General features: G+C 46.5%; 1 protein-coding gene across 1 annotated transcript in view; it reads right to left on the bottom strand.

The window, feature by feature from the left end:
- SURF4 (surfeit 4) overlaps positions 1 to 23504 on the bottom strand; it is a 57708-nt gene extending 34204 nt beyond the window's left edge. Inside the window, exon 1 of the mRNA XM_085613869.1 lies at positions 23361 to 23504. Within this exon, the coding sequence (XP_085469995.1) occupies positions 23361 to 23408 (48 nt within the window). The 5' untranslated portion in view covers positions 23409 to 23504. The remainder of the gene's footprint in view (positions 1 to 23360) is intronic.
- Positions 23505 to 23920: the final 416 nt, after the last annotated feature.

Here is a 23920-nt window from a genome sequence, read left to right as displayed (position 1 = left end):
ATGATCAGAGCTGTTGTGGCATGTTGCCAGGTATCCCATATCTAGTAACGGTTAGCTCCAGGGTCACTTGCTGTATGCAAGTTGTGTTCGCCCAAATAGACACAGTCAGGGAGTCGCCTTAATGGCCTTCCCTAAACATCTCTTCTATACCAATTGATACTTTAAGCCATTCTTTTACAACAAACCGTGCCTTTGACCTCGGCCAAAGAAACCTATGATCTACAGGTTGCAAGGACTTCGGCTGAGATACAGCCTCCGTTACGTACAAACTGCCCTACACATTTCACAGAAATGTTGGGACGTATCTTAAACATATCTGATACGAGCGGTATTGTGCATGTATTTAAGACCATATGTTCAGGACTGTTAACACCTTGTCAAGCAGTCTTCGGATTATTCCAAAACTTCGTGCACTCTGTTTGGTGGTCTGCCACCAATTCTAGCACTCTTTGCAGGAATCCAGTTTTTATTCCTACTACTACGCTATGGCAAGCCAATCCACCAGCGTCCCTCCCAGCACCTTGGAGAAAGCTCTCCTGGAAAGGAAGTGTCGTGAGCGCATAGTACAACTTTTGGGCTTACCTGGTCTACAAGAATTAAATACCACATGGTTTCAGTCATTCAGACCAATCTGCCAATATTGCATCTTACCTGTTCTATGCCACTTGCTTTGTGGTGAAGAATGCCTGCTAGACATCTCTCTAACACTCCCATCAGTCATGCCAATGGATATCGATACTCTGCTGGTCCCGATAACAGCCCATGCTCTGTGTTGTCCCCAGAGGCTACCAATCCTGATGATGGCATTCGTTGTGATCTCACAGACGCAACATGCTACTGCTGAGGTACGAGATGGATCAACAGGCAACATCGGAAACGAACATTACTACTGGCGATGCTTCACATCTATGTGCAGTTAATCTTCTAAACGAGGTATGCCAACTATCACCGACATCGGTAGACGATCTTTTGTCTACAGGAATAGAGGATTTCATGTTTTCACCAGCCCCTTACACTGACTTGATTCGGCTCACAGGTAACCGGGAAAGCTACGAATTTGGCCTTCATTTTTTAAAACAAACACAAAACCTTGGAACTTGTTTATTTTCTAAATTTGAATTTTTCATTTTATGGCAAAGTAATATGGTTAAAGTAGAACTATTCATAGAGAACAGACTTCTTTGAACACTTCCAGGGACACATTGTCACCTTTATTCACCACAATTTCATTATGTACCATGACATGAAATGGCTTTGAACTTCTCATGTAATCGTGAACCATTTCATTTCATCCTATGTATATATTCATGTTCATTCATTTAGCATTCACTGTAAACATATGCTTAGAACGAAACATTGCTTTAATATGTACAGCACCTTTGCATTTCATGTCTAGCAAAGTTTTTAACAAGGACTTATTTTAGTATGCTTTTACAAATGTTTTTTGCAAACATGTGGTACTCAATTTTATATGTTTAGCATTTTCATGTGTAGCATTTAGTATTATCGTTCATTCGAAAGTGGAGTAGGTGTTGTGTTTCGATTTAGATGTCCGTATAGAGGTTTTCCTAAATCATGTCCTTCTATAGGCACAATTTGTGCTGCCCTTATTTAGGCATTAGCCATGCTATCCAAATACAGGCATGGTCACCTACATCCGTCCATCCCAACGTCACAACGAGTTCTTAGAAACCAGACCCTTAAGCCTTTGGGACTTTCCCTAGCTAGGATTATTGATTTCGCCAAGAACTCCTCTATTATGCATGAACTACTATTCCTTAGGGGTTCATTCATGACGTCTTCTTCTGCTCGACTTTACGTAAATGCTAACATTCCTAAGCACTTTCCAGGTATAAATATACCTTCCCTTACCATGGCAAACCACGGCTCGGCTGCACAGCTCGATACGGCTCGCCACGGCAAGTTCGGAAGAATTAGAGTCCCCGCCTGACGCACTGACCAGATGCGGTCATCCCTGCTTGCAGAGAATCCATGTTCCAGTGTTCTGACTCCCTTCGTGGGGTGTTAAGAGTTTGAGACTCGTAAAGAGATTCCCACCTCTCTCATTCTAAGGTATGGAGCTGACTGTAACCTAGAGGGACTCTTGGCATATGCAAAACTATAGCATACCATACTATAGAATACAGCACCTACTTCTTACCTTGTACTACACTTAGGTTAGGTACACTGGGGTAGAACTATTTAGAAGCATCATACGAGTATCCACTTTTTAGTCTATGTTATTTATGTAGGTGTATATGAATATATGTCATAGCTAAAAGACAATGCTGTCCCAGTATTATTTCTTCTTACTGCTTACGCTGTACGTATTATATCTCGCATACTGTCTTGCGATTGTAACAGCTCATATCTCTTACACGAGAAACAAGAATGTTCAATAAATCCTTTTTATTGAAACGCCCGTCTATTTCTGTGTAACTCTGAAGAAACTAAGCATGCACGACTGACTGAGTGAAACGGTTATCTGTTATTTCCACGATTCGGAGACATGTTCCGATTCTAAGGGAAACAAAGTTGTCATATTTATGCGGTTGCCAGAAACTACTCCCTTCTTGTTTATTCAAGGAGTTTCTAGTGGCCTCTAAGTTAGCAGGCACACAAAGTAATTAAGTTTAATGTACTCGATAGAGGCATACTGACCTCAGTCCCATGCCACAACTATAGTGTACATTATTCCAATGCGCAGAGCCTATAAGGGAAATAGGAACTACACTACAGTGTGTGTGTGTGGGGGGGGGGGGGGAGCAAAGGGAATACGGACAACGGGGTGGAGGGGCGGAAAGAAAGACAACACTGACAGCAGGGGAAGAAAGTCAACAAGGGCAACTGGAGGGGGGTGGGAGCAAAGAGACATGAACAGGAAATTACAAAACAAGCTGATGGAATAGAAAAAGCAGTGCTGGTACCAAAACATATTGTAAGGATCCATGTAGAAAGGCGGACCAAGCAACCAATCAAAAGCAGTGGGCATGTCGTGGGTTTCTTCAAAACTTCCCAGAGGGATTACAGCATGCCTCACAGTGCAGCGCAGGCAAGCTGCCTCTAGACTTGAACTAAAAAGCACAAAAGGAGGCAGAGAGTACACGGACTGTGTTTTTGCAGACTGGCATGGAAGAGTGGATAAGCAGATACTCGCCTAACAAAGATACCACAACAATCCCACAAACACTGCCCACTACTTAAACAAAGCCAGCAACACGTAGCAATCTCCATTTCAAAGGAAAAATACTCTTAGGGCTATTTAAATGAAAAAACATCCATTCAAAGGCGCTGCTGTAGACTATGTCTGCACCACGTGACCCACCAGCGGCTCCTGAAAACAGTGCACAGACAGACATTTGCACCTGTGGACAGACCACAAGTACACTGAACAATACGGATTTGGCCAGAACATCATCCCATTCAGAATTGTAAACAAGAACATTAGGATTGCAGCAAGGCAGTCGACATAGAAACTTAGTACTCTGCAGTAATAGTCATTTAATAAACACAAGCAGCCAGAAACTTCAAACACACGCCACAGGAGAAGAAGGTGACTGTCAAAACAGCCATCAGATGCCACTTTGACTGTGATTACTGCCGCTGTTAGGGCACAAGAGTCGATGAAGCCTGTAGCCTGGCCTGGCTAGAACTGTAGGGGTCAGTCCCCTTGGGTTGGAGCCGATGAGGTCAGCTACCTACTGTTACCCTGTGACCTTCTGGGAGACGGGCAAAGATACCCTTTACGTCCACATCCTTTTATGTTGCTACCTGCTCTCTTGGGGAGCTGGGTGCCTGATGAGAAGACCCAGGACTGTCGCCCTTCGTGTAATAAGTATGTGTGGGTCCAGGAATGCTGGTGTGGGCAGCTTGACCTGCAGTTCGCCCTTCGCGGGCTGAGCATCAGCTTCGCTGTGGGCACTTGGCTCCAAGTTGGCAGCCCGTAAACGGCCCTTAATGTAGTGATACCTGAGGATGCTGCTGCATGTCTGGACTCATCCTCCTTTGTGTGCTGACTGTTGGCGCTGGGAAGTGCGGCTTATTTATCTGGTAGGCAATTACTTTTGGGCCTCCCTTGTTCATAACACTCATGAGTCTGTTGAGATTGGTCCAAATCTTGACTTCGCACTGTGACTGTTGGCATGGGAAAACCAAAGGGGTCGCCATAGCCAGAGACGCTCTCCTCAGGGTCTAGGGACAATGGCGATACCACAGATATTTCGATTCACTCTCACTTAGGGTGCTAGCCGCTATTGCAGATTTGAAAACAGACAAGAGATCAGTGCAGGGTCAGTGGGCCTGGGTCTTCTACAGGCATAGCACAACCAGTTGGTGGACCGCGACAAAGGAGTGGGCCATTCGGTCTGTGAAATCATACCTGATCAGCAGGCAATGTCTCACAAAATGGATGATCTTTGTGCCAGGGTGTGTACCCTTGAACGGCGGGCCGAAGATGCAGAAGGCCGTAACTGCAATAAAAACAGAGCAGTGGGGCTCCCTGAGCAGGGGGGGGGGGGGGGGGGGGGGGGGGAAGAAGCGAACATGATGTCTTTCTTGGAAAATTGGCTCTGCACAGACGTCACACATAGCCATCTCATACAATTCTTTCCTCTGGAAAGCACAAAAGTAGTGCTACACTAAAGGGACCAGGACATTATCCTTCAAAGGGCCAATGGCAATGGTCCAATAGACAACAGTAAAGTGCTAGTGTTCCCTGATTTTACTGCCAAGGTTCAAGCACAACTTGTGTCATTTGTGGGAGCCAAGAAGGTATACAGTATTCACTGATGTTTCCTGCTAAGCTTCGGTTCATCCAAGATGGCACCACCCATTTTTGTGACGCCATGGATGCAGTGTGGTCCTAGCTGGAGGCCTATAAAACAGGTGCGCCACTCCCAAAATCCTGGTCCAGGCCTGGGACTACTGTACAGAAACCTAGGAGGCAGTTTCAACGATCATCCAAGAAGGCCTCCTTGAGGAAACCATCTTCTCAGATGGAGCGAGAGCAGAGGGCGGCGTTCCTCACCGTGGCGGAGACCGTGTCAACACAAAAGTCAGATGCAGGCACAGAAACTTCTCCTGATCAAAAATCGTTGGCTTCTGACTCTGGGGGCTCGGTCAGAAGTAAGACAGTCCTCCCACTTGTGACTCCACAATCTGTTGATGAGTTAATTTGAATAGTTACCATGATGCCCTGCTTGCTTCCAACCAGAGGTGATGGCCACCAGTCTGTAGGAGGAACTAGGGGGCCCTGTGACAGTACAAGATATTTGATCTGCCATCAGGGACATGGCACTGGAAAAACCCTGGCCCAGATGGGCTACCGGTGGAATTTTATGCCACCTTCGCCCCCGCCCTAGCCCTTGATTGGAAATCCTGTATGCAGAGTTGTTGCCTTGGGCACTTTGAGTCAACTAGGGACGCATTGGTGGTCTTCCTCCCAAAGGCAAAGTATCTGGGTGTAGGCACATCAGAGCTTTGCTCCCTGTCATTGTTGAATATAGACTTGAAGATCTTTAGCAAAGTGCTGGCACTGTGGTTGCATTCAGTGTGACCAGAATTGGTTTATTCCAAACATGTCCACCTCGCTGAACCTTCGTTAGTTAGATCATATGCTATACCATCAGGATATTCATTCCTGCCTAAATGCCCTTATGTCAGTAGACCCTGAAAATGCTTTTGATTCAGTAAGGTGGGACTTCCTCAATGCAGTTATGGTTAGGATGGGGCTGAGAGACGGCTGGATAAAATGGGTTACCATGGCGAGGGTAAAGACTGGTGGTACCATTTCCGCCCAATAAGAGGTCCACCGCGGCAGCAGGCAGGGCTGTCCTCCCTCTCCTCTATGTACCTTGGGGAAAACGACCTTAACCACACGGTCAAAACACTAATACATTTACATCGCTGCTTTTACAACGCAAGTCGTTACAGCGACTTGCACTGGATGGCGCTATAGACTAAGGAATAGTGTGATTTACTACTCCAACACCTTCCCTACTGTACGTAGGCTGGAGTTGGAATAGTAAATCAGACTATTCCTAAATCCAGCACACGTCATTGTAACGACGTGCGTTGTAAAAAACAGCGATGTAATGTACCGCGAGCTAAAGGATCGCGTTGTAACATCATACATCCGTGCCTTGGCCATTGAGCAACTGGCTGAAATATTCCGTCAGTAAGGAACAGGTTATGGGGTGGTGGTAGAGGACAGAGAGCATATTATATCCTTGTAGGTTGAGGATTTGTTATTATTTTTAACAGATGGCCCACGGGGAGTTAGGAACGCACTGATTTTGTTGAGTGACTTCTCTGCCCTTGCCAGGCTGTCCGGATTAATAGAATTAAAACACACTTGTTCCCCATGACAGTGGGGGCGATGCAACCCCCAGGATTGATCCTTTAGATATTTGGGAATACAGGTGTTTCATGCTTAGTTGACCTTAAAGAGGGCACTCTGGGACCAGCGATGTGCTCTTTTAAGTCCTGTGTTCAGTTCTGGGAGTCCCTGAAATGAACAGTCATGGATCGGATCTCTTTATCCAAAATGATTACGTTGCCAGGATTGCTATATTTCTTTGTTAACCTCCCCGTCAAGATATCACACTTCTGGTTAAATCAATTGGATACCCTGCTCCGTGAATTGATATGGAATGGTAAGGGCAATGGTCTCTCTCTGGCAGTGCTCCAAAGACTTCCAACTGACAGGGGCCTAGGTGCCCCTGATTTTGAATTATATTATTTGGCGGCCCAGCTTCAGTGGGTAACTCAGTGGTTGGATGGTGAGAATCTCAAAGAACTGGGACCCATCGTGTTGGCTAGTAATCTGGGGATTCAACTAGCAAAGCTCCTTGATTCGAAAGTGGGGATCCTCCAACCAGGAGTGTTGTTGAAAGTGGATTTGCAATGTTGGTAGAGATGCCTGCGGAGGACAACTTAGACTTCTTTATATGCCCCGGCTTTACTGTTGGTGGGGCTGCCCCCTCTTCCTTTACGCGGCAACAGTTTGATTCGCCAACATTGTCATATATATCGTTTTAGATGAATTAAGTTTCTGTACTAGCCTGTGAATAGGCCTGCATGGGCAATTCTTGAGCTGCAAGACGCATGAAACTAAGAAACTTTGTACCTCCTACGTGATGGTAAAAAACAGCTAAAACTTTGAAAATAAATGGATAAATTATGTTAAGAATATGGATTACGTTTTGAACTTTGTTCACACATGTGCATAAAGCTGTGCAACTCGGAAGTGGCACGTACAAGGCGTGCCACAATTTGGCTCAACAGCAGGCCTAATCATGGTGGGTGACAGCTACCAACTGGGGGCGCTCATCCCGCTGCAGGACTTGGTGGCACAATGAGAGTTACCACCACCACCCCCCACTGGCCAGTTCCTGACCTATCATGCTTTAGTACGGACGTTTGGGAGCCGAAGGTCGATAGATGACAGGAGCCAGAGACCCATGCTGTTCTTAAAGCGCTGGTGAATGCTGGGCTCTGCCTGCCACGTGGTGAAGTGGCTCTATCAGGTGCAAATGGAGATGGCCATGACACCACTGGTGAAGACACAGGAGAGATGGGGGACACTGCTGGGTAGGGATCTCCTGGACCCCGAGTGAGGTGCGTCTATGGCATACCCCAGGCGCATTTCCAGAAGTACGAGGTTCATGTATGTCCAATTGAATTATATACATATAACCTATTTGACCCCTCATAGATTACAGGTCATGTATGGAGGAGAGTTGAGGGCTTGCCCCAGCTGCATGGCACTGGGGACAGACTTTGGACATGCGACATGGAGCAGTCAAAGATTGCGTCCATTCTGAGACGCAGTGATCACCACGTGCAACAATGTTTTGGACCGTACACTCCCCTGCACAGCTGAGGTGTACCTCTTAGGATTGTTCCCAAGACATAGGGCGAGTAAGGTCGGTACCAGTTTTGTTGATTTGGCCTTGGCATTGGCCAGGGGACAGACTGCAATGCAATAGCGTGCTGGAGTGGGCCCCGACGGTTGCAATGTGGGCAAGGGAGTTTTACATGTGCGCCAGGGCAGAGGAACGAGCACTGATCAGGGATGATGCACGGGGAATACGACGACACCCGCCGGCGGGCCTCTAGGTGTAGGTGCTTGAGGCCTGGGAAGGCCGAGGAGACTATCATGCTGGGGAGGGGGGGGGGGGGGGTCTGGGCTCCAGCCCTCACGGGGTGGAGGCGCTGCGGACTGTCAGCGCGGCCACATGTGGGGGGGGGGGGGGGGGGGGGGGGAGACAGTAGAAGATGTGACTGGGAAATTGGGACATTGGCATCCACAGTGCCATGTGTGCCCCCCAGTGTGTGGCGGAGAGATACAGAGTAAATTACACTGATTGTTCACCCCTTCTGGGGGGGGGGGGGGGGGAGGTTTTACCCCGATGAATACCTTGAATGCTTGCTTGATTGTTCAAATAGATGGGTTGCCCTCTAGTCCCCTCCTTCCCGGCACACTGAAACACATGATCTAGGACCCATGGAGGTGCATTGCATACTTGGCTGGTGATCAAACCCCCAGGACAATTTTGTTTTGCTTTAACTTAGTTCATGTTGTTTATTTTTTCTGAATTATGGCGTTGATGGGTTGAGTCCTACAGCTCCTGTTAAAGAACACATATAGAGAGCAGTTCATAATACTGAACAGGAGAAATGGATGTAAACATTAGCTACCTAACTTGATGTCCGAAAGTATAGGATGTATGTGGTCTACTTGAGCCCAAGTGATGCCGAACGTGTGTTACTTAATAAATGTTTATGCATACTCTTGTGTGACATATTGCGCCTATGCACACCCTATATTATTCCCTGAATTGACACAACGGCTGCATATTCGATGGACTCCCAAATAGGTTTATAATGTGCACAATCCTGCTCATATGTACACTGAAGAATCATTATTGAATGCCATTAAACAGGTTTGAAAAAGAACACACTAACAACGAAAAACGTTCATTTTCAGGGCATATATTTTCAGTTAAACTTTGTGTGTGCTTTACCAAACGAAACAGAAACATTGAGAATAGTGGAGGAAGTCTGGGAGTAGAAAGAGAACTAATGTTATTGGATCATAAACAAAGTTTTGCTTTGCCCATCGACTGCCCAACATAGTTTTTGTAAGGGGCGCATCACTGTGCAGCAGTCAAAGCTTACAACTGACTCTGACCATGGTAGTTTTTAACTACCCCAAGCAAAGGCGACCAGACCCATTCAGTATCTTTGCTAACATTTGGGCCTGCAATAACCTCTCCACACACTGTTTTCGGCAAGCCAAGAAACTGGGAGAATGCTTGCCTCCTTAATTAATTTGCATGTTGGTCAAAATAACACAACAATTAGAAGGGGCTCAGAAAATGTCAACTGCATCCATGACCAGTAAAGGATGTATGAGATCATCTACACCTCCAAACATCTGCATTCTATTTTTTTTTTTCTTTTTTTTTTTTTTAAAACCTTTGACACAGCAGTTATGTACAGTCACGGGCCTACAACCTCCGAGGCCGGCCGCTAGTATGCAAAAAGGAAACACAGTACAGCCAACAAATGAGCAACCTACACGGGAGGGTGCCCAACAGGCCCACAACTAGACTCCATCCAACAAGAAGGTTTTGAATTAACGTTTTATGAAAAAGAAACAACAAAACAAAACTAAAACCAGGCATGAAAACTACATAAGTAGGAACTTGCTCTCACATGGGGGGGGGGGGGCAGCCGCCACTCAGCGGCACTATAGGCAAAAGCTAGTATTAGGCGAGGCAGGAGGGGGGGGCAGGGAAAAACCCAAGTACCAATTCCAGGAAGGAACAGGAATATCCGAGCTAAGGGGACATAGCTACATCGGAGGCGATCACCAGGGGGGTGGGGGGGGGGGGCGTGCATATATCTCCGCGGTAAGAATTCCACGGCCCCCACATCTTATTCCATTTTTTGGGTTTGCCTCTAGCAACATCCACGGTTTTCTCCCGGAACATGCACCAATGTTTTCTCTCCATTTTGACACCGTAGGAGACCTACCCGAGCCCCACAGCTGCGCGATGTCCCTTTTGGCTATCATATTGCCCAGAGTCACCCAGCGCTCCTGGGCCGCGTTACAGTCAGTCGGTTCCCACACATTCAACACACAGCGCCGCGCCTCCGGGAGTAAAGCCACACCAGTGACCTCCTCCATCACTGCATGCACCCTAGTCCAGAACCGGACAACCACTGGACACTCCCACAAAATATGCAGAAAGGTACCAAGCAGGCCACGCCTACATAAACCATCACTCGAGTAGCCCAAGCGAAGCAAACGGGGACCGGTAACATAGACCCTGTGTAGTATCTTTAACTGCACAAATCTAAGGCGAGCAGGTATGGCCACTTCCCTCGGCGAGGCTATAGCCGCAACCCAGTCCTCGTCGTCCAATTCTAGGCCATCAGCGACCCATACCTCTCTCAGGCAGGTGAGGAGGTCCGCGCGGGTATTAATCAATTTTTTATAGATCAGGGAAATGGTGCTGTCTGGCAAGTAACCATCAAGTATACGATCTTCCAAGGGGGAGGCCTCAGGAATATCAGCCGGGGTCGGAAAGGCAGAAAGCAGGGCGTGGCGGACCTGCGCGTAACGAAAGAATTCCCTATCGCTCAGGCTATATTCGGTCCGAAGGACATCTAACGTTTTAAAAGCGCCCTTCGCCCACAGATCCCCCACTCGGCTAATACCGATAGTGTCCCACTTCTCAAATCCCTTAGTGCGCCACAGCCCGCCCAACTCTTCAGAAGCATACAGCGGAGTCGCACGAGTCAGGCGGCCCTTCCAGCCCGTAGCAGCCGTAGCGCCGTGCCATGCGCGTACAGCATTGTTCGTGGGGCCCGTAAGTTTAGTGCGTCCCTTCTTGGAGTAAAGCATTCGATTGAAATCCCCACTGCATTCTATTTTTTACCCTGCCTCAGGCTCCCACCATTAGAATTCTCCTAGATAGGAGGGGTTTCCTTGAGAAAGTTTTTTATTCTTCTTTTTCACAAATTGTCACCCAAAATAAAGTTCCTGCTAGGCTGTAGTCGCACACCTAGGATGCACTCGCTCGCTACCCTCGGTGGGAATCCAACGACGAAGCATGCCACCAACCAGGTTGGTGGGTGAGGCTTCTTTTAAAAACCTATTGTTTTTTCCCTTTTACGACTCAGTTTTAGATGCAGTTGACATTTTCTGAGTCCTTTCTAATTGTTGATTTAGACTAACCAGGGCAGAAGGACAAGCTCTCTCTACTTGTATTACAAAATAACAACTCTAATGATATGCATGCAGTGGACAGCATCTGTCGTAGATAGAGGTGTAGTACATGAAATACACCGTCCTCTATTCTGTGACCTTCCCTACCAGCACTTTTGTCTTCCACCCCCTTTTCTAAGAAGCAATTTCAAAAGAACGCACTTGCTATCGAGAGAAAACTCTACACGGCAGAGTGCTGGGTCATATGCTCAAGAATGAAATATCTGAAATACGTTCTACAGATAAAACTAAAAGTCGTGAAAAACAAGAAAAGAACCCACAAAACAGAAGAATAAAAGACCTTGGTAAAAAAAAAAAAAAACACACACACACACACACAAACCTGGTTAACATCCCAAATTTTAAAGTGTTCTCATTTAAACATAAGTAGCTAAGATCCAGATATCTATGGTTATTCAATCCCAGGTGGCGTAACAAAAATACAAAAGGGTGGGGTATCTGGAGCTTTCATTAAGGGGCCCAGCTTGGCGACCCTCCTCTGCTAGACCTTCAGGGAGTTGAGAAATGCACCCCTTTAGAGGCTTAGTCACTGAGCAGAAGAGCAGGCACTGGGTGTCGCGATTTGCACCTCACATGGCCAGGGCGCGGCGCGCTACACACACTACTCCCCCAGTACCTCTTCCATCCAGCGCGGTATGTCTGGCGCGTGAAGGGAGGTCGCGGTCTGTGCAAAAGACCGGGACTACGACTCCCGTCATGCCTGCGGCCGGCGGCCCAGAAGTGGTTCCCGGCAGTTCCGCCGGCATCACGATAAAGCCCTCCCCTTTGCCAGGGATCGGGGCTTGACAATCCGGATGTTAGCTACAGTCGCAGATGGTGTTCCCTGCGGGATACCTCTCTTCACGACGGAGCCTGGAGTATCCAGCCTTTTTGCAGACATCCCTGAAGTTGACAGCCCTGATGCGGTATTGAGGACTCTGCTGCCTATCTGTTCCAGAAGCGAGTCGCCAGTAGCACCGCCACCCGACGTCTCTCCTCAGACTACGGAAGCGCAAGTAGCAAAACCTCCCTTGACACGGATTTCCCGTTTGCTCACTCCGACCTACTCCTTGCGCGTAAGACACTATTCAGTGCCAGGAAATGCGCTCAAACTGCTGCAACATTGTACGTTTTGATTTTGCCAGAATCCGAGCGCTAGAGACTCTCTTTGAAGCTCTTTGCACGTGTCCCGGCTCCCGCTCAGCCCGTCATCTTGTTGTGAGCCTTCGTGACATTGGCAACGCCCTAACTGTGACCAAACAGAGGTGAAGAAGAGTGTCTCCTACTCTAGACACCGCGTCCTGCTCTCAGGACCCTTTACTTGGTATCAGAACCAAGCCAGCTGCTAATCTCTCTTGTAAGTATCCGGTGTGGCGGGGTGAAGGCTGTAGCCCGGAGTGCCTGAGTTGCGTGGAGTGTGGGAGGTGCTTACTTACTCTCTGCTTCTTATGTTCCCTCTATAGTTTACCTTGGGAGAGTGCCTTAGCCATAACCCTGACCCACTACCAGCGCCACACCACGGCAGAGCAGCGTTTTCTTATTTTATCCACTTCCCTTTTCCCCGGGGGGCTTTCTCAAGCAGTAGTGTTTCCATCCCTCTGCGAGAGTCTGCGCCTCAGGGTCGGGGGGGGGGGATCAGCTGCGCTCCATCGCTCCCGACGGCTTCCTTCCGAGGTTAGTGACAACTCCTTGTTCCTAGTCACTAACGCCACGACACTGGGTGGCAGAGGACATCACCTCCACCTGACGTGTCCCATCATGTCCACCCCCTCCAATGCGTCATGGAGAGGACGGTAGTCCTTCTGAGGTGGAACAGATATCCGGTGACTGGTTTCCATGGCAGCACCATGCCTCCAGTCCTCATTAAGGCCCATGACCAGCTGTTACTGTAGCATTAAAAAAAACACATTTGTACCAACCCTGAGAGGGTCTGTTCTGCTGACGTGTACCGGAAGCTCACTGCATCAAAAGCTGCAAAATGTCGAATTTTTTGTAAGCATTTTCCAGTTCCATGAAAACTTCAAAAGAGAAATGTAATGTTAGATCAATGCGTAGTGTGCAACGTAACCCGTCAGTTTTCACAGATGGGGTAATGTTACACCGGTGCATTGTCTGTGTAAATATTAGCTATCCGGGGCAGGTCCCTTTCCAGCATAAACCATGTGTAAATATCATTAACTTGGGTTATTCAATGACGGAGGGGCCCACGGTCCCTTTTGCCTCTTTCCCTCAGTGTCTTTTTTTTCCCATTTAAAAAAAAAATAAAAATACACATCTGTAGGTGAGAAATTATTATAAAATATATCAATATAAAAGGGTGGCCAGCCTTTGAAAATCCATTAGCACTGGTTCATATGTGTGTAGTTCAAAATATACAACAGCGGGGTTTTCTGTGGGAGCATCAGGTTGTCAAAACCTGGCACTGAATCACACAAAGGTTCAGATAAGTGTGGCCACGATCTGTATACCTGTAGGGCTCTGCCCTGGATCAGCGAAAGGCGAGGACTTTTCCACCTGGAGGGCACCAGTTCATATTCTCGGAACAAGTCACTATTTCACGGAATAACAACTATATTTCGAGGAAAACACAATCTGCTCACACTTTTAGATATCACATGACCGAGCTTTTAAAAATTCATGGCCCTCCACCCTTCGAAATAGATGCAGGCTTGTGTGTGCCGTACGGGCGGGGTCCAAGTTCAAACATGCAAAGTCTAGCTGATTTGGGATCAATTTATTACATACAAATGTAACACTGAACAGACCTCGCTGCAAGAAGGGGGCGACGGGACCGGTGCATCGTGGAATAAAGCGCAAGTTAATCCGAAGCCTCCATGCTGGACGGACAGCAATGGGGCCTGCCGCCCCCACAGCAGGACAGAGCGAGCATTAGGGGTCAGCAGAAGGGTCCAGAATTCGATGTTAAGCGGGGGATCAGCAACACTCGCTGCACAAGCGGGACGTTTCTATGCACGCCATGCTCTCTTTTGGCTGTCACTCAAAAAACATTCATTATGAAGGGAAAAAAGTAAAATATATATATTATTTAAAAAAGGCAGCGTTGTCATTTTTAAATCAACAACCCTCTGTTGCCTTATAGCAGGTTAGAGGGACCACTTAGAGAATTGCGTCACCGATTCACCACGCACCTCATGGACAGGAAATAGCATTTCGAAAGCCCATGATTGGCAGGAAAACTCACATCTTTTGTACAAGAAACACAAAGCTGTATAATGCAAGGTCTAAGAATAATTGCAAGCGGGAAGTTCGAATTTCGGTCAAATATTTACACAAAATCCCTGCAGTGATCAAGTCTACTGCTCTATATGGTGGAAGCCATTAGGAGATTTCTAGAAATACAACCTTTTCTAGAACTCCTATTTCGACATGTTTACCTGAACCACCAGCCTGTGGTTGCCAGAATCCAGCAATACAAGGAAGTCAAGCTGACAGATTAGTTTGTCTAGACTTGGGCCAGCGAATGATGCAGCAGAGCCTATCAGGCAAGAGATCTCAAACCCTGCAGCCAACAGTCTGCACCTGCCATTGGCTGAAAACAGCACGGTTGCATCACTTGATTTTTTATAAATATAAAAAGTGACACATTTGCGATATTCAGTATAAATATTTTGCAGAGGAGGTCGCTTTATCAGTGCAGTACACTTCCATCCATGGGCTGCTGGTACAGCCCAAGATCACCGCCCTTTGGGCATCCGTAAGCATCCGCCATTCCTCCCACAGAGCACCAGCCCGGGCCATAAAACGGCCCGGGCTGGATTGACACGTATGCCGCCACCAGTATCATTTCTTGCCAGAGAAGAGCAGAACATGTGATGTGGAGAGTGCTCAAACAATATTAACTTGCTTGATAGAGAACAGTTTAGTAAATTAGTTGCCAATTTACTCCACATGTTTTTGTTCAGTGTCATATTTTAACCAGTAAAAATAACCGTACAACAAAGCATTTTTAAAGTCTACATTATATTGTGCCTTTATTTACAATTAGATTTAAATGTTCACCGCAAAAGAATATTGCAAAGTGTAACGACAGGCTGCAATATTTTACACCCGTCATGTTCGTCATGTTGTGTGGTTTTAGCTCAGTGTAGGCAGTTACTGGCGCCACAGAGGAGCTTTCACCACCGCCACACCAGGTGCAGGCCTCGCTAACGCATATAACCAGTCTGAATCATGAAAAAAATAATTAAACAGGCGTAAAGTCGGCTCCAAGAAACTGTGCAAATTGATTTTAACAATGCTTGGTGACATCATGGATAAAGGAAAAGTGGTCAAAAAGGGTGTGCAAAAAAGATAAAAGCTGCCACCTCTGTTCAGAGCAGTTCTTTACATAATAAGATACTAAAAGGGGCGTGATAAAGGATTTCACCGCTTCACGTGAAACACTCCCCTTCAATTCTGCATGCCAATTTTAATTTTAGAAAAACAGGTGTGAAACAGGACATCTGACCGCTGTTGTGACTGGTCTTTGTGCGTGAGGAGACTTTCATGGGGTAAATTATCATTAATCCTGTGCTGATTCTTTTAAATATCAATGGATCAAGTGAAATGGGGTGCGACCGAGAAGCATAGAGGAGGCAAACTCTTCCTGGAGGTCAAGCAAAATCGAAAACGAAACCACACAAAACGCAACAGTACAGAAAATTATACATATTTATATGAGAGAAAAAAAAGGGAGCACAGGCAGCAGATTGTGTATTTGATCCCGCTTCCAATAGTCCAGGTTTAATCAAAACTACCAAATTTGCAAAATATATATATATATATATATATATATATATATATATATATATATATATATATCCATTTTGTTTTGTACTCTTCGATCTGCCATCACAGTGAGAAGATCTCCTGCAGGACATTTTTGTCGCCGTTTGAGTGCACACTACAAGCTGATGCTAACAAGGTGGCAGAGTGTGTTGATGGAGAGGCTGGACTCGAGGGGCACTGGGGTGTGGGGGGGGGGGGTTTAAAGGAGAATTAGATCTTCTCCATTGAACTGATGGTTTTGAGTAAACGAGGCGCTGGTTCAATTCAGCTTGGAGTTGGCTGGTAATACATTTCTAAAAGTACACCTTTCTCCAGTTTGACACTTCCCTGTTGAGTATAAATATTTTATTCGGGATGTACCTGATCCGACCCATCAAAGTTGCTCCAGAAAGTTACTTATTTTAACTTTTTTTTCCTGATGCCAAAAGTGCACGTTAGGTAAAACAATGTAAGGAACACTTTAGAATCAACTAAAAAATAAATATTAAACATTTTAGGTTTAAATCATATAGTCCGAGATACCATATGCATCCCGGGGAGTATTGACGGACACCAGTGCCCATGACGGAAAAGCCTTAGGCAACCCCTACAGTGGCTGTATTTCAGTACCTAACAAAGGGGTATAGAGCCATTTTTAGGACTCGCCTGGCGAACGCAGCGCGAAACGCTTTCGCCAGCCAGATCTATTGTTGCTGACTTGCCTCGGAAGTGGGACAGGAGATGGGCACGCACAGGGCTTTTGGCAGATTGGAGACTGTGTACGCGCACGTACAGCCACGCGGTGTGCACATCTCTCGTCACCCTTCCGTCATCAGCAGCCTCATGCACTTTCACTTTCCATTTCCCCGTCGGCTCCACAGAGACAGCTTGTTTTACATTAATGTTCGTATCTGTATTTAACAAGCATTAATCACTCTGTCTTTAGAGGCGAAGATACAACCATCCGGGTAAGGAGGTGGGGGGGGGGGGCTAGAGTTACGAACCGTTACACCCCACACTCAAGCTTCTTCAACTGAGAGACTCCGGGGATGTGGCAGCCTTCGTGGCCTGCTGTCCCATCCCTGCACGGGCGGCAGTTAACTTGTGGGGTGAACATGTCAGTGTACCAAATCTCCCCACTTGACGAAACAATAATTCCTTCTAGCTCACTCCCCTACTTCCCTAGGTTTACATATTTATACAGCGCCACAGACACATCTTTCGGAGACACATATGGAGTCTTTCTTCCCACGACACCCTGATCACAGTTGCAGATGCCAGGGGCTTTCACTGTCATTACTTTACCCACCCCTAACCTGCGTTAACTATAAAGAATTCCGTACGAACCCCCCCCCCCCCCCCCCCCACTTGTGCCCCAACAGAGGGGAGATCAGACCCTTTCCCGTCAGTCTTTTCGCTGAGGGGAGGAGTGACCTTCGCTTCTTTCTATCCGAGGAGTCCTGCTATCCCCCCACCCAAGACCTTCGGAGAGGAAACCTTAAGCCCTTGATTTTCCCAGGGGTCTGTACTCACTTCGGCCGGGCTCCACTGCCGCTCGAAAAAGCAGAGCATGCTGGAAAACAGGGCCGCAGCCTGCTCAGGGTATATGGGTTAAGGAGGAGGAGGCCAATCCCGGAGAGACGTCAGCCCGTCCCCAAGAACACGCTGCTTATGACCGCCCAAAATGCAAAGTCCGCCCCGCCAAGAACCCGCCCACCATCTTCCCAACTCCATAAAGGGGGCGGCCCCAAAACGTGGAAACTCCTCCCACAGCTCAACCCAGCTGCCTGTTTATGTCCTTGCATCCAGACAAGTGACCTCATACCTACAAGTCACGACTATTGCCTTTGTCAATGGTTGTTAGTTGCATAAGATAAATAAGCAGCAAGTAATACCTGTTGGAACCGCCTCTTCCCTGTCTCACTGATGGCCAGGCTGACATCTCACTTCAGGGGGAGAACTGCGCGCCACCCCGTGAGACCTCTTTTATGGTTGTTTTAAGAATGTTTGAGGGGCGAAGCAAGACACATTTCAACTCTTTTTGTGTGACCAGTTAAACCTATACTTTAGTTTTGTGTGCCATCATGGAGCTTGAAATAGCATAAATGGGTGATAAGATTCTAATAAGTTCTGTATGGTGCCCCAAACCATGTCTTACTTGGGGCCCCGTGGTCCTTAAAATGACACTGTCGCTGCTGCCCCCCTCCCCCTCCACCCCGCAGTTGCTGGACACAGCAAGAGGTCTGACCTGTCCATGGAGCACAGACTCAACGAAGCAGAAGGAATGAAGGCCACAGCCCGAAGCCCGCATCTTTAGGACTGAACCATTAACTGGACAATAATGAGACAATCTAGTGATTTGGGTGGGGGGGGGGGGGGGGGGGAGGTTTGGGGTTATTCCTAAATAAACACTATGTAATTGCAATTACATGTACATAGCGCTTACTATGCCTGACGAGGCGTTGGAAGCGCTGTACGACGATTAGCACACTACTCGGAACCCTGACTCCCACTGCTTTAAAAAGGCCCTCGTGTGCACACACAACCACAGGAGCACACAGTGTATTGCCCATGCGCCGTGCTGCTTCTACGGATCACATTCTTGGCCCTGGTTCCGAGTGTGGAGCATAGTCCCGGTCCGTGGACCCGCATCAGAAGTCTGGTCTGGGCGATGATTAACTTGGTGCTCTGAGCAGCCCCTGCGGAGATCTGTCTGGTAACCAGCAGCACCAGAAACTCAATGACCTGTGGGATTTTCATTAAATCATTAGTACCAAGAGAACATGACCGTGTGCATTCCCAGGCAGTAAACCCACCAAGCGCTGCGAAACCAGACGCACTGCTAATGCCAGCTTCCGGTGCTATGGCGCAATGGAAGAGGATGTGTCCACCCCTCCCCTGTCTGGCTTCCTCCCTCCCCTCGCCCCCCACCCCCCAAATTAAAGCGGGGCTCGGAGACTCCAGAAACCCACAGATATTCCTAGCGCTGTTTATCTAATCAGGCTGTGTTTAGGTGCTAAGAAAGAGGTGGGCACCAGTAAAGCGATAGGTGAAACCAGGCAGAGACATTTCAGGCAAAACACACTAATAATACATCTGTCTTAAAATGACCCCGATAATGCTTGAGCACCCTTTGCGAGTTGGACATGGGCAGGGTCTTCCTACGTTTTACAATAGGACGCTTTGTTTGGGTCAAAGTGCGCTGACTAGGGCTATAACTTAGAAAATAAACCATTTTATGAAGTGGCGCTTCGATGTGCCTGACGAGGCGCGGAAGCGCTTTCACTTAAGAGGTAACATCCCTCGGGTGTTTTAAGACAAGGTAAAACATACATTTCAACTGATAACTCAAAGTTTAGAGGGAGTATGTTTTAATCCCACTGAGAGCGACAGAGTTTATTTATACGCTTTTATATAGCACAAACTTTACCCGAAGGTGTCAGAGCGCTTTACAATAGAACACGTTGCATTACATAAGGACTTCAGAGGACATGAATAACATAAAAGATACAAACAGATAAACTCTAACGTCCCATAAGAACGGTAGTATGTACATAGGTCTACTCCAGATACTAGTCGTTAGAGTAACATATATACAAGTTGCAAATTCACTCAAGATTACATTTTAAGAAGCGTTCAGCTGCTCAAGGTGCTACAAGGTGAGCTCAGCGTGTTGAGAGCGTGCTGCAACGAACGTGCGTGGTGCCGGTGGGATCACCAGCCAACATCTCACCACTTAAACAGTAAAAAAAAAAAAAAAAAAAAAAAAAAAAAAAAAAAAAACTCTGGCAGGTAACAATAAATGAAATATACAGCTATATTGGAAGAAGGTGTCACCCCCGTGCTTGGATGCAGGTGCCACCCCCCGCCCTCACTCTTGGTTTTAAGGTATCTACCCTCTGTGCTTTTAACCTCAGTGTCCACGCCTTTCTCACTTAGACTTCACTGTGCTCCTTCACTTCCCAATTGATGTTTTTAGTTTGTGTAAGTTAATTAACTCAGCCTAGCCAGTCATGAGAACCATTATCCACGACAATATTTGTGAGGTCACACACAAGTGCTTTCCAGGACCGTGAATTATTTATTCACTAGCTGTAGCCGGTTTCTCTGAAAGATCCAAACGCCAAGAAGCGTATGGATAGCTGCATTGATTTGCTTTATTTTACCCACATTGCCGTTTACAGTGTACAAGTAATGCAGGAAGGGTGGTTCAGGGAGGAACGGTGGAAAAGAAGAGAACGACTGAAAAAGGCTTAATAAGGAAGGCACAAAAGGGATTATTTGTAGAATAAACACTGCATAAAGCATTTACAATGCAATAGGGCATTGTAAATGACAATGCCTTTTATGTATGTGTTAAGAAAACCTGCAAAGTACAAAGTGCTTGTTTACGTGCACCACTTGCAGGTTTTCAATAACACAAATAAAAGGCAGGGTCATTTGCAATGTCAATAGCTCAAACTCTCGCAAATGCGAGACCTATTGCATTGCAAATGCTTGTTCACAACTGTAGTGGAGCCCCTGGTATCCTTGCTATGCCACGGTGTACACAATGTCAACCCAAGAGTAGGTAAGTCAGAAAGGGCTTAAACTTTTTTTTTTTTTTTTTTATAAGAAAGAAACAAAACAAAGCTGTTCTTAGTTAGATAGTCTCTCCCCCCCTCCCCCCCACGAATGGACAATTTGAAATGCAACCTATTAGCACAGACTGGCTTGTAAAGGAAGATTACATTTGTGATGCAACCTGTGTGCAATTTGTATATCCCTGGTTGCAGATGTAGCTCATACATCTGGCCCCAACTCTATTTTAAAGTTCTGATCTATGAAAATGTATCTCCCCAGGAGTAGTAAGTGCTATAAAAAAAATGCAATTCCAGAACAATACAGAAGGAAACCCTTTGTGAGAAAAGGAACTAACAATTGCGTGCTTTTCATCTTCGAGGAAAACTACAAACAAAAATTGACATTTTCTTCTGAAATAGTGCTTCAAATGATGGACTGAATGCCTGTCACGGGTTTAAATCCCGGCAGGTCTAACTCAAGTTGCTTTCTTCTTCCCAAATGGATGAAAAGATCACTACTAACACTAGGAAATAGTAAACTACTGTTAAAGCACTTCGAGACAATTTAGTGCATGGTATGTAGTACATAAAGGAAGAAGATGATTAAGTCAGTGCTGTATAAGAGGACACACAAGACTAGATCTTAGCATTTTGCCACGGTACGGAGATGGAAGAATCTCAAGGCATGTTCCAAGACCATTCGTGAGTAAGAAAAGCAAAATGAACTTTCCCCTTTTCTTTGCTCAAGAGCCAGAGTCAAATCCTCATTGCAGACTGTAGAACAATGTGTGACTAGAAAGGAGAGTGGTTCTTGCTCCTATCTAACAGGTATAGTTATCACAGAAAGACTTTAGAGTGATGTAACAACAGTCTTTAGTTGAGTGTAGTGCACCAGAGGATCTCATATGTACTCAATAGCGGACTCTCCACTCCCCCAAGTAATTCTCATTGTTTCAGAGTTAAGTGATGCAATACAAGTGTTCCGACAGGCCTCTGGTACTAACTCATTATGAAAACAGTCATGAAGAATTTGTATTATTTAATTTGTTCAAAGATTAAATAGCCCTTCTGCCAGCAGCGCCTTGTTACAATGGTAGTACACCGGTAGGGTGGATAACAAAAGTAGCGTCATAGTAGATGAATATTGTGGCAGATACAAGATGCTTAGAAAAATAAAAAACAAAAACCAACAGCAAATCACACAATTTACAAAAATTAGGACCGAGCAAAATCTCATTTACACCAGGATAATCTCACATAATGTCTGAAATCTTAAATTAAGGAATATGCCCCAAATTACACCATTAAGTCAGTCGCCTAATTAACATGTTGTTCAGATAAAAGTCCAATTTTGGGAGCAAAGGAACAAGCAAATGAACAGGAAACGAGATGCTGCAGTTTGCGTCCGTGCAGGATTGTGTTTTTTTTCAAGCACAAAATGCATACCCACATCCATAATGGACATAAGGACGTCGTTCACGCTTGAATAAAATAAAAAAAATAAAAAATACTATTTCAGCATTTCATGTAATTTTTCAGGAATTTCACATAATTTAATTTGTGGAAATTATGAGAGAGATCCCATAGGTTTGCAATAACTGCATATTGTGATAGTGAACGACAAACTCATCGAATTTCATGACGTTTTGGCTTAATTAAGATAGTGACTTCGTTGTGATGCGGACTCCTTGTACCCAGGTAGTAGACTCATACCCCTGCTTTGCTTTCATCGAGGTATCCACCCTACGCTGACCAGGATCCCCTAACTCATCCTGTCATCTGATATCCCTATTTATATTCCCATCCCTAGACATGCACTTTCGCCTCCCAGTCCTAAGATTCTTCTTACTCGGTTGCCCCTAAATATTCTACGGAGGGCCTTTATTGGGTAAAGACACACAGGCTCCTCTGTAACATGCAGCTCTAGTCACCTACATATCTGGCTCCCTTTGCATTTGTCTCCCACATACATGACACATCACGTTATTTGCCCACAAAGCTGCCTATAAGCGATCTCCTGGTCTCCCTGTAACTCGCAACACAAAGTCAGCGTCGAATTCTCCATGTACCCCACTCCCCAATTCCTGCACTAGCCTCTTACCTTTCTGTATTGCCCCAATTGTTACTTTATAGTTACCTATCACCCCCCCACAGTAGTTACCCCATAACAACCCATTTATTTATGTCAACTATCCATTTACACAGAGGCCTTTATGCACCCCTTACCCGCACTTGATGCCCCTCTATGTGAGCCTAGCTCGGCTTCCCTGTACTCCCCCCTCCCCAGGGGCATCTGGTCTCCTGGCGTCTGTTACACTGCACCTTTACTCTCGCCCCCACTTGACCTGTCTGTATTACAGACATGTCCAGAGCCGCAAGCTGTTTGACAGCTTCAGTCAGACCTTCAATCAAGGGTTTATAAACCGCGCTATTCACCCGCGAAGGGTCTCAAGCCGCTTGTTTCAGCGAACATCACTCTATATGCTGGATGTTTATAAAGGACAACCCTATAAAGGAAAACTACATGTCCCAGAAGGCACGTTAATGGCTACGTCAGGTTTAGCTGCAGGTGTCACATAAAAAGCCTGACAACGCCGGGTCTCTTGCTGCCCTGTGGCTTCCTTTATTTACACCTCACAGCCCCCTCATGGTGCCCCTCCCGCAGGGCCCTTTATACGGCTGTCCAGGCCTCTTGGACTGGTCTCCTAGTCCCCATACACCTGGCCCTCCCACATTCCGTGAACTGCTCCCACCTGGTCGGCGAAGTCCTCGGCGGTGCCCATCAGCTGAGTGCTGCCCATGGTGCCTCTCCGGGTGCTGTCAGCGCTCTCTTCCCTGCGCCGCCGCTCTCCGCAGGCGCTGCCACGTAGGCCAAGGCTTAAAGGAGCCGCGGCGCAACCTCCGAAACGGAAGAAGGACTATTGAACCCGACTACATCGAAGAACTGACCCTATCCAAGATGGAGCCCCCTTCCTATGCCTCACTCACACACAATTTACCCATTCCAAAATGACGTCTACGGCCATTCCATTGCATGGATGCGGCCATCTTGGCTTGGGATGTTTTCTCGGAAATGCACGGCAATTGTGGGACTGCATGTTTCCAGATGATTAAAAATTTGCTAACATTCGTGACAAGAATTTTCAATTCTATTAAGGACAAGGAGGCGAGGATTATGCTTTCTCATTTCTTTACTAGAAATGCTCAGCAGCCAATAAAACACAGTATAAGAAAAAACTACAATACCCATGAACACCAGGGTATGACGTATAACCATAGAGTCCACTGTATATATAAGGCAATATGGCAAGCA

Source organism: Triturus cristatus, chromosome 1_2, assembly GCF_964204655.1.
Source record: "Triturus cristatus chromosome 1_2, aTriCri1.1, whole genome shotgun sequence".
Classification (NCBI taxonomy): Eukaryota; Metazoa; Chordata; class Amphibia; order Caudata; family Salamandridae; genus Triturus; species Triturus cristatus.
This window is presented reverse-complemented; position numbering and strand designations above follow the sequence as displayed.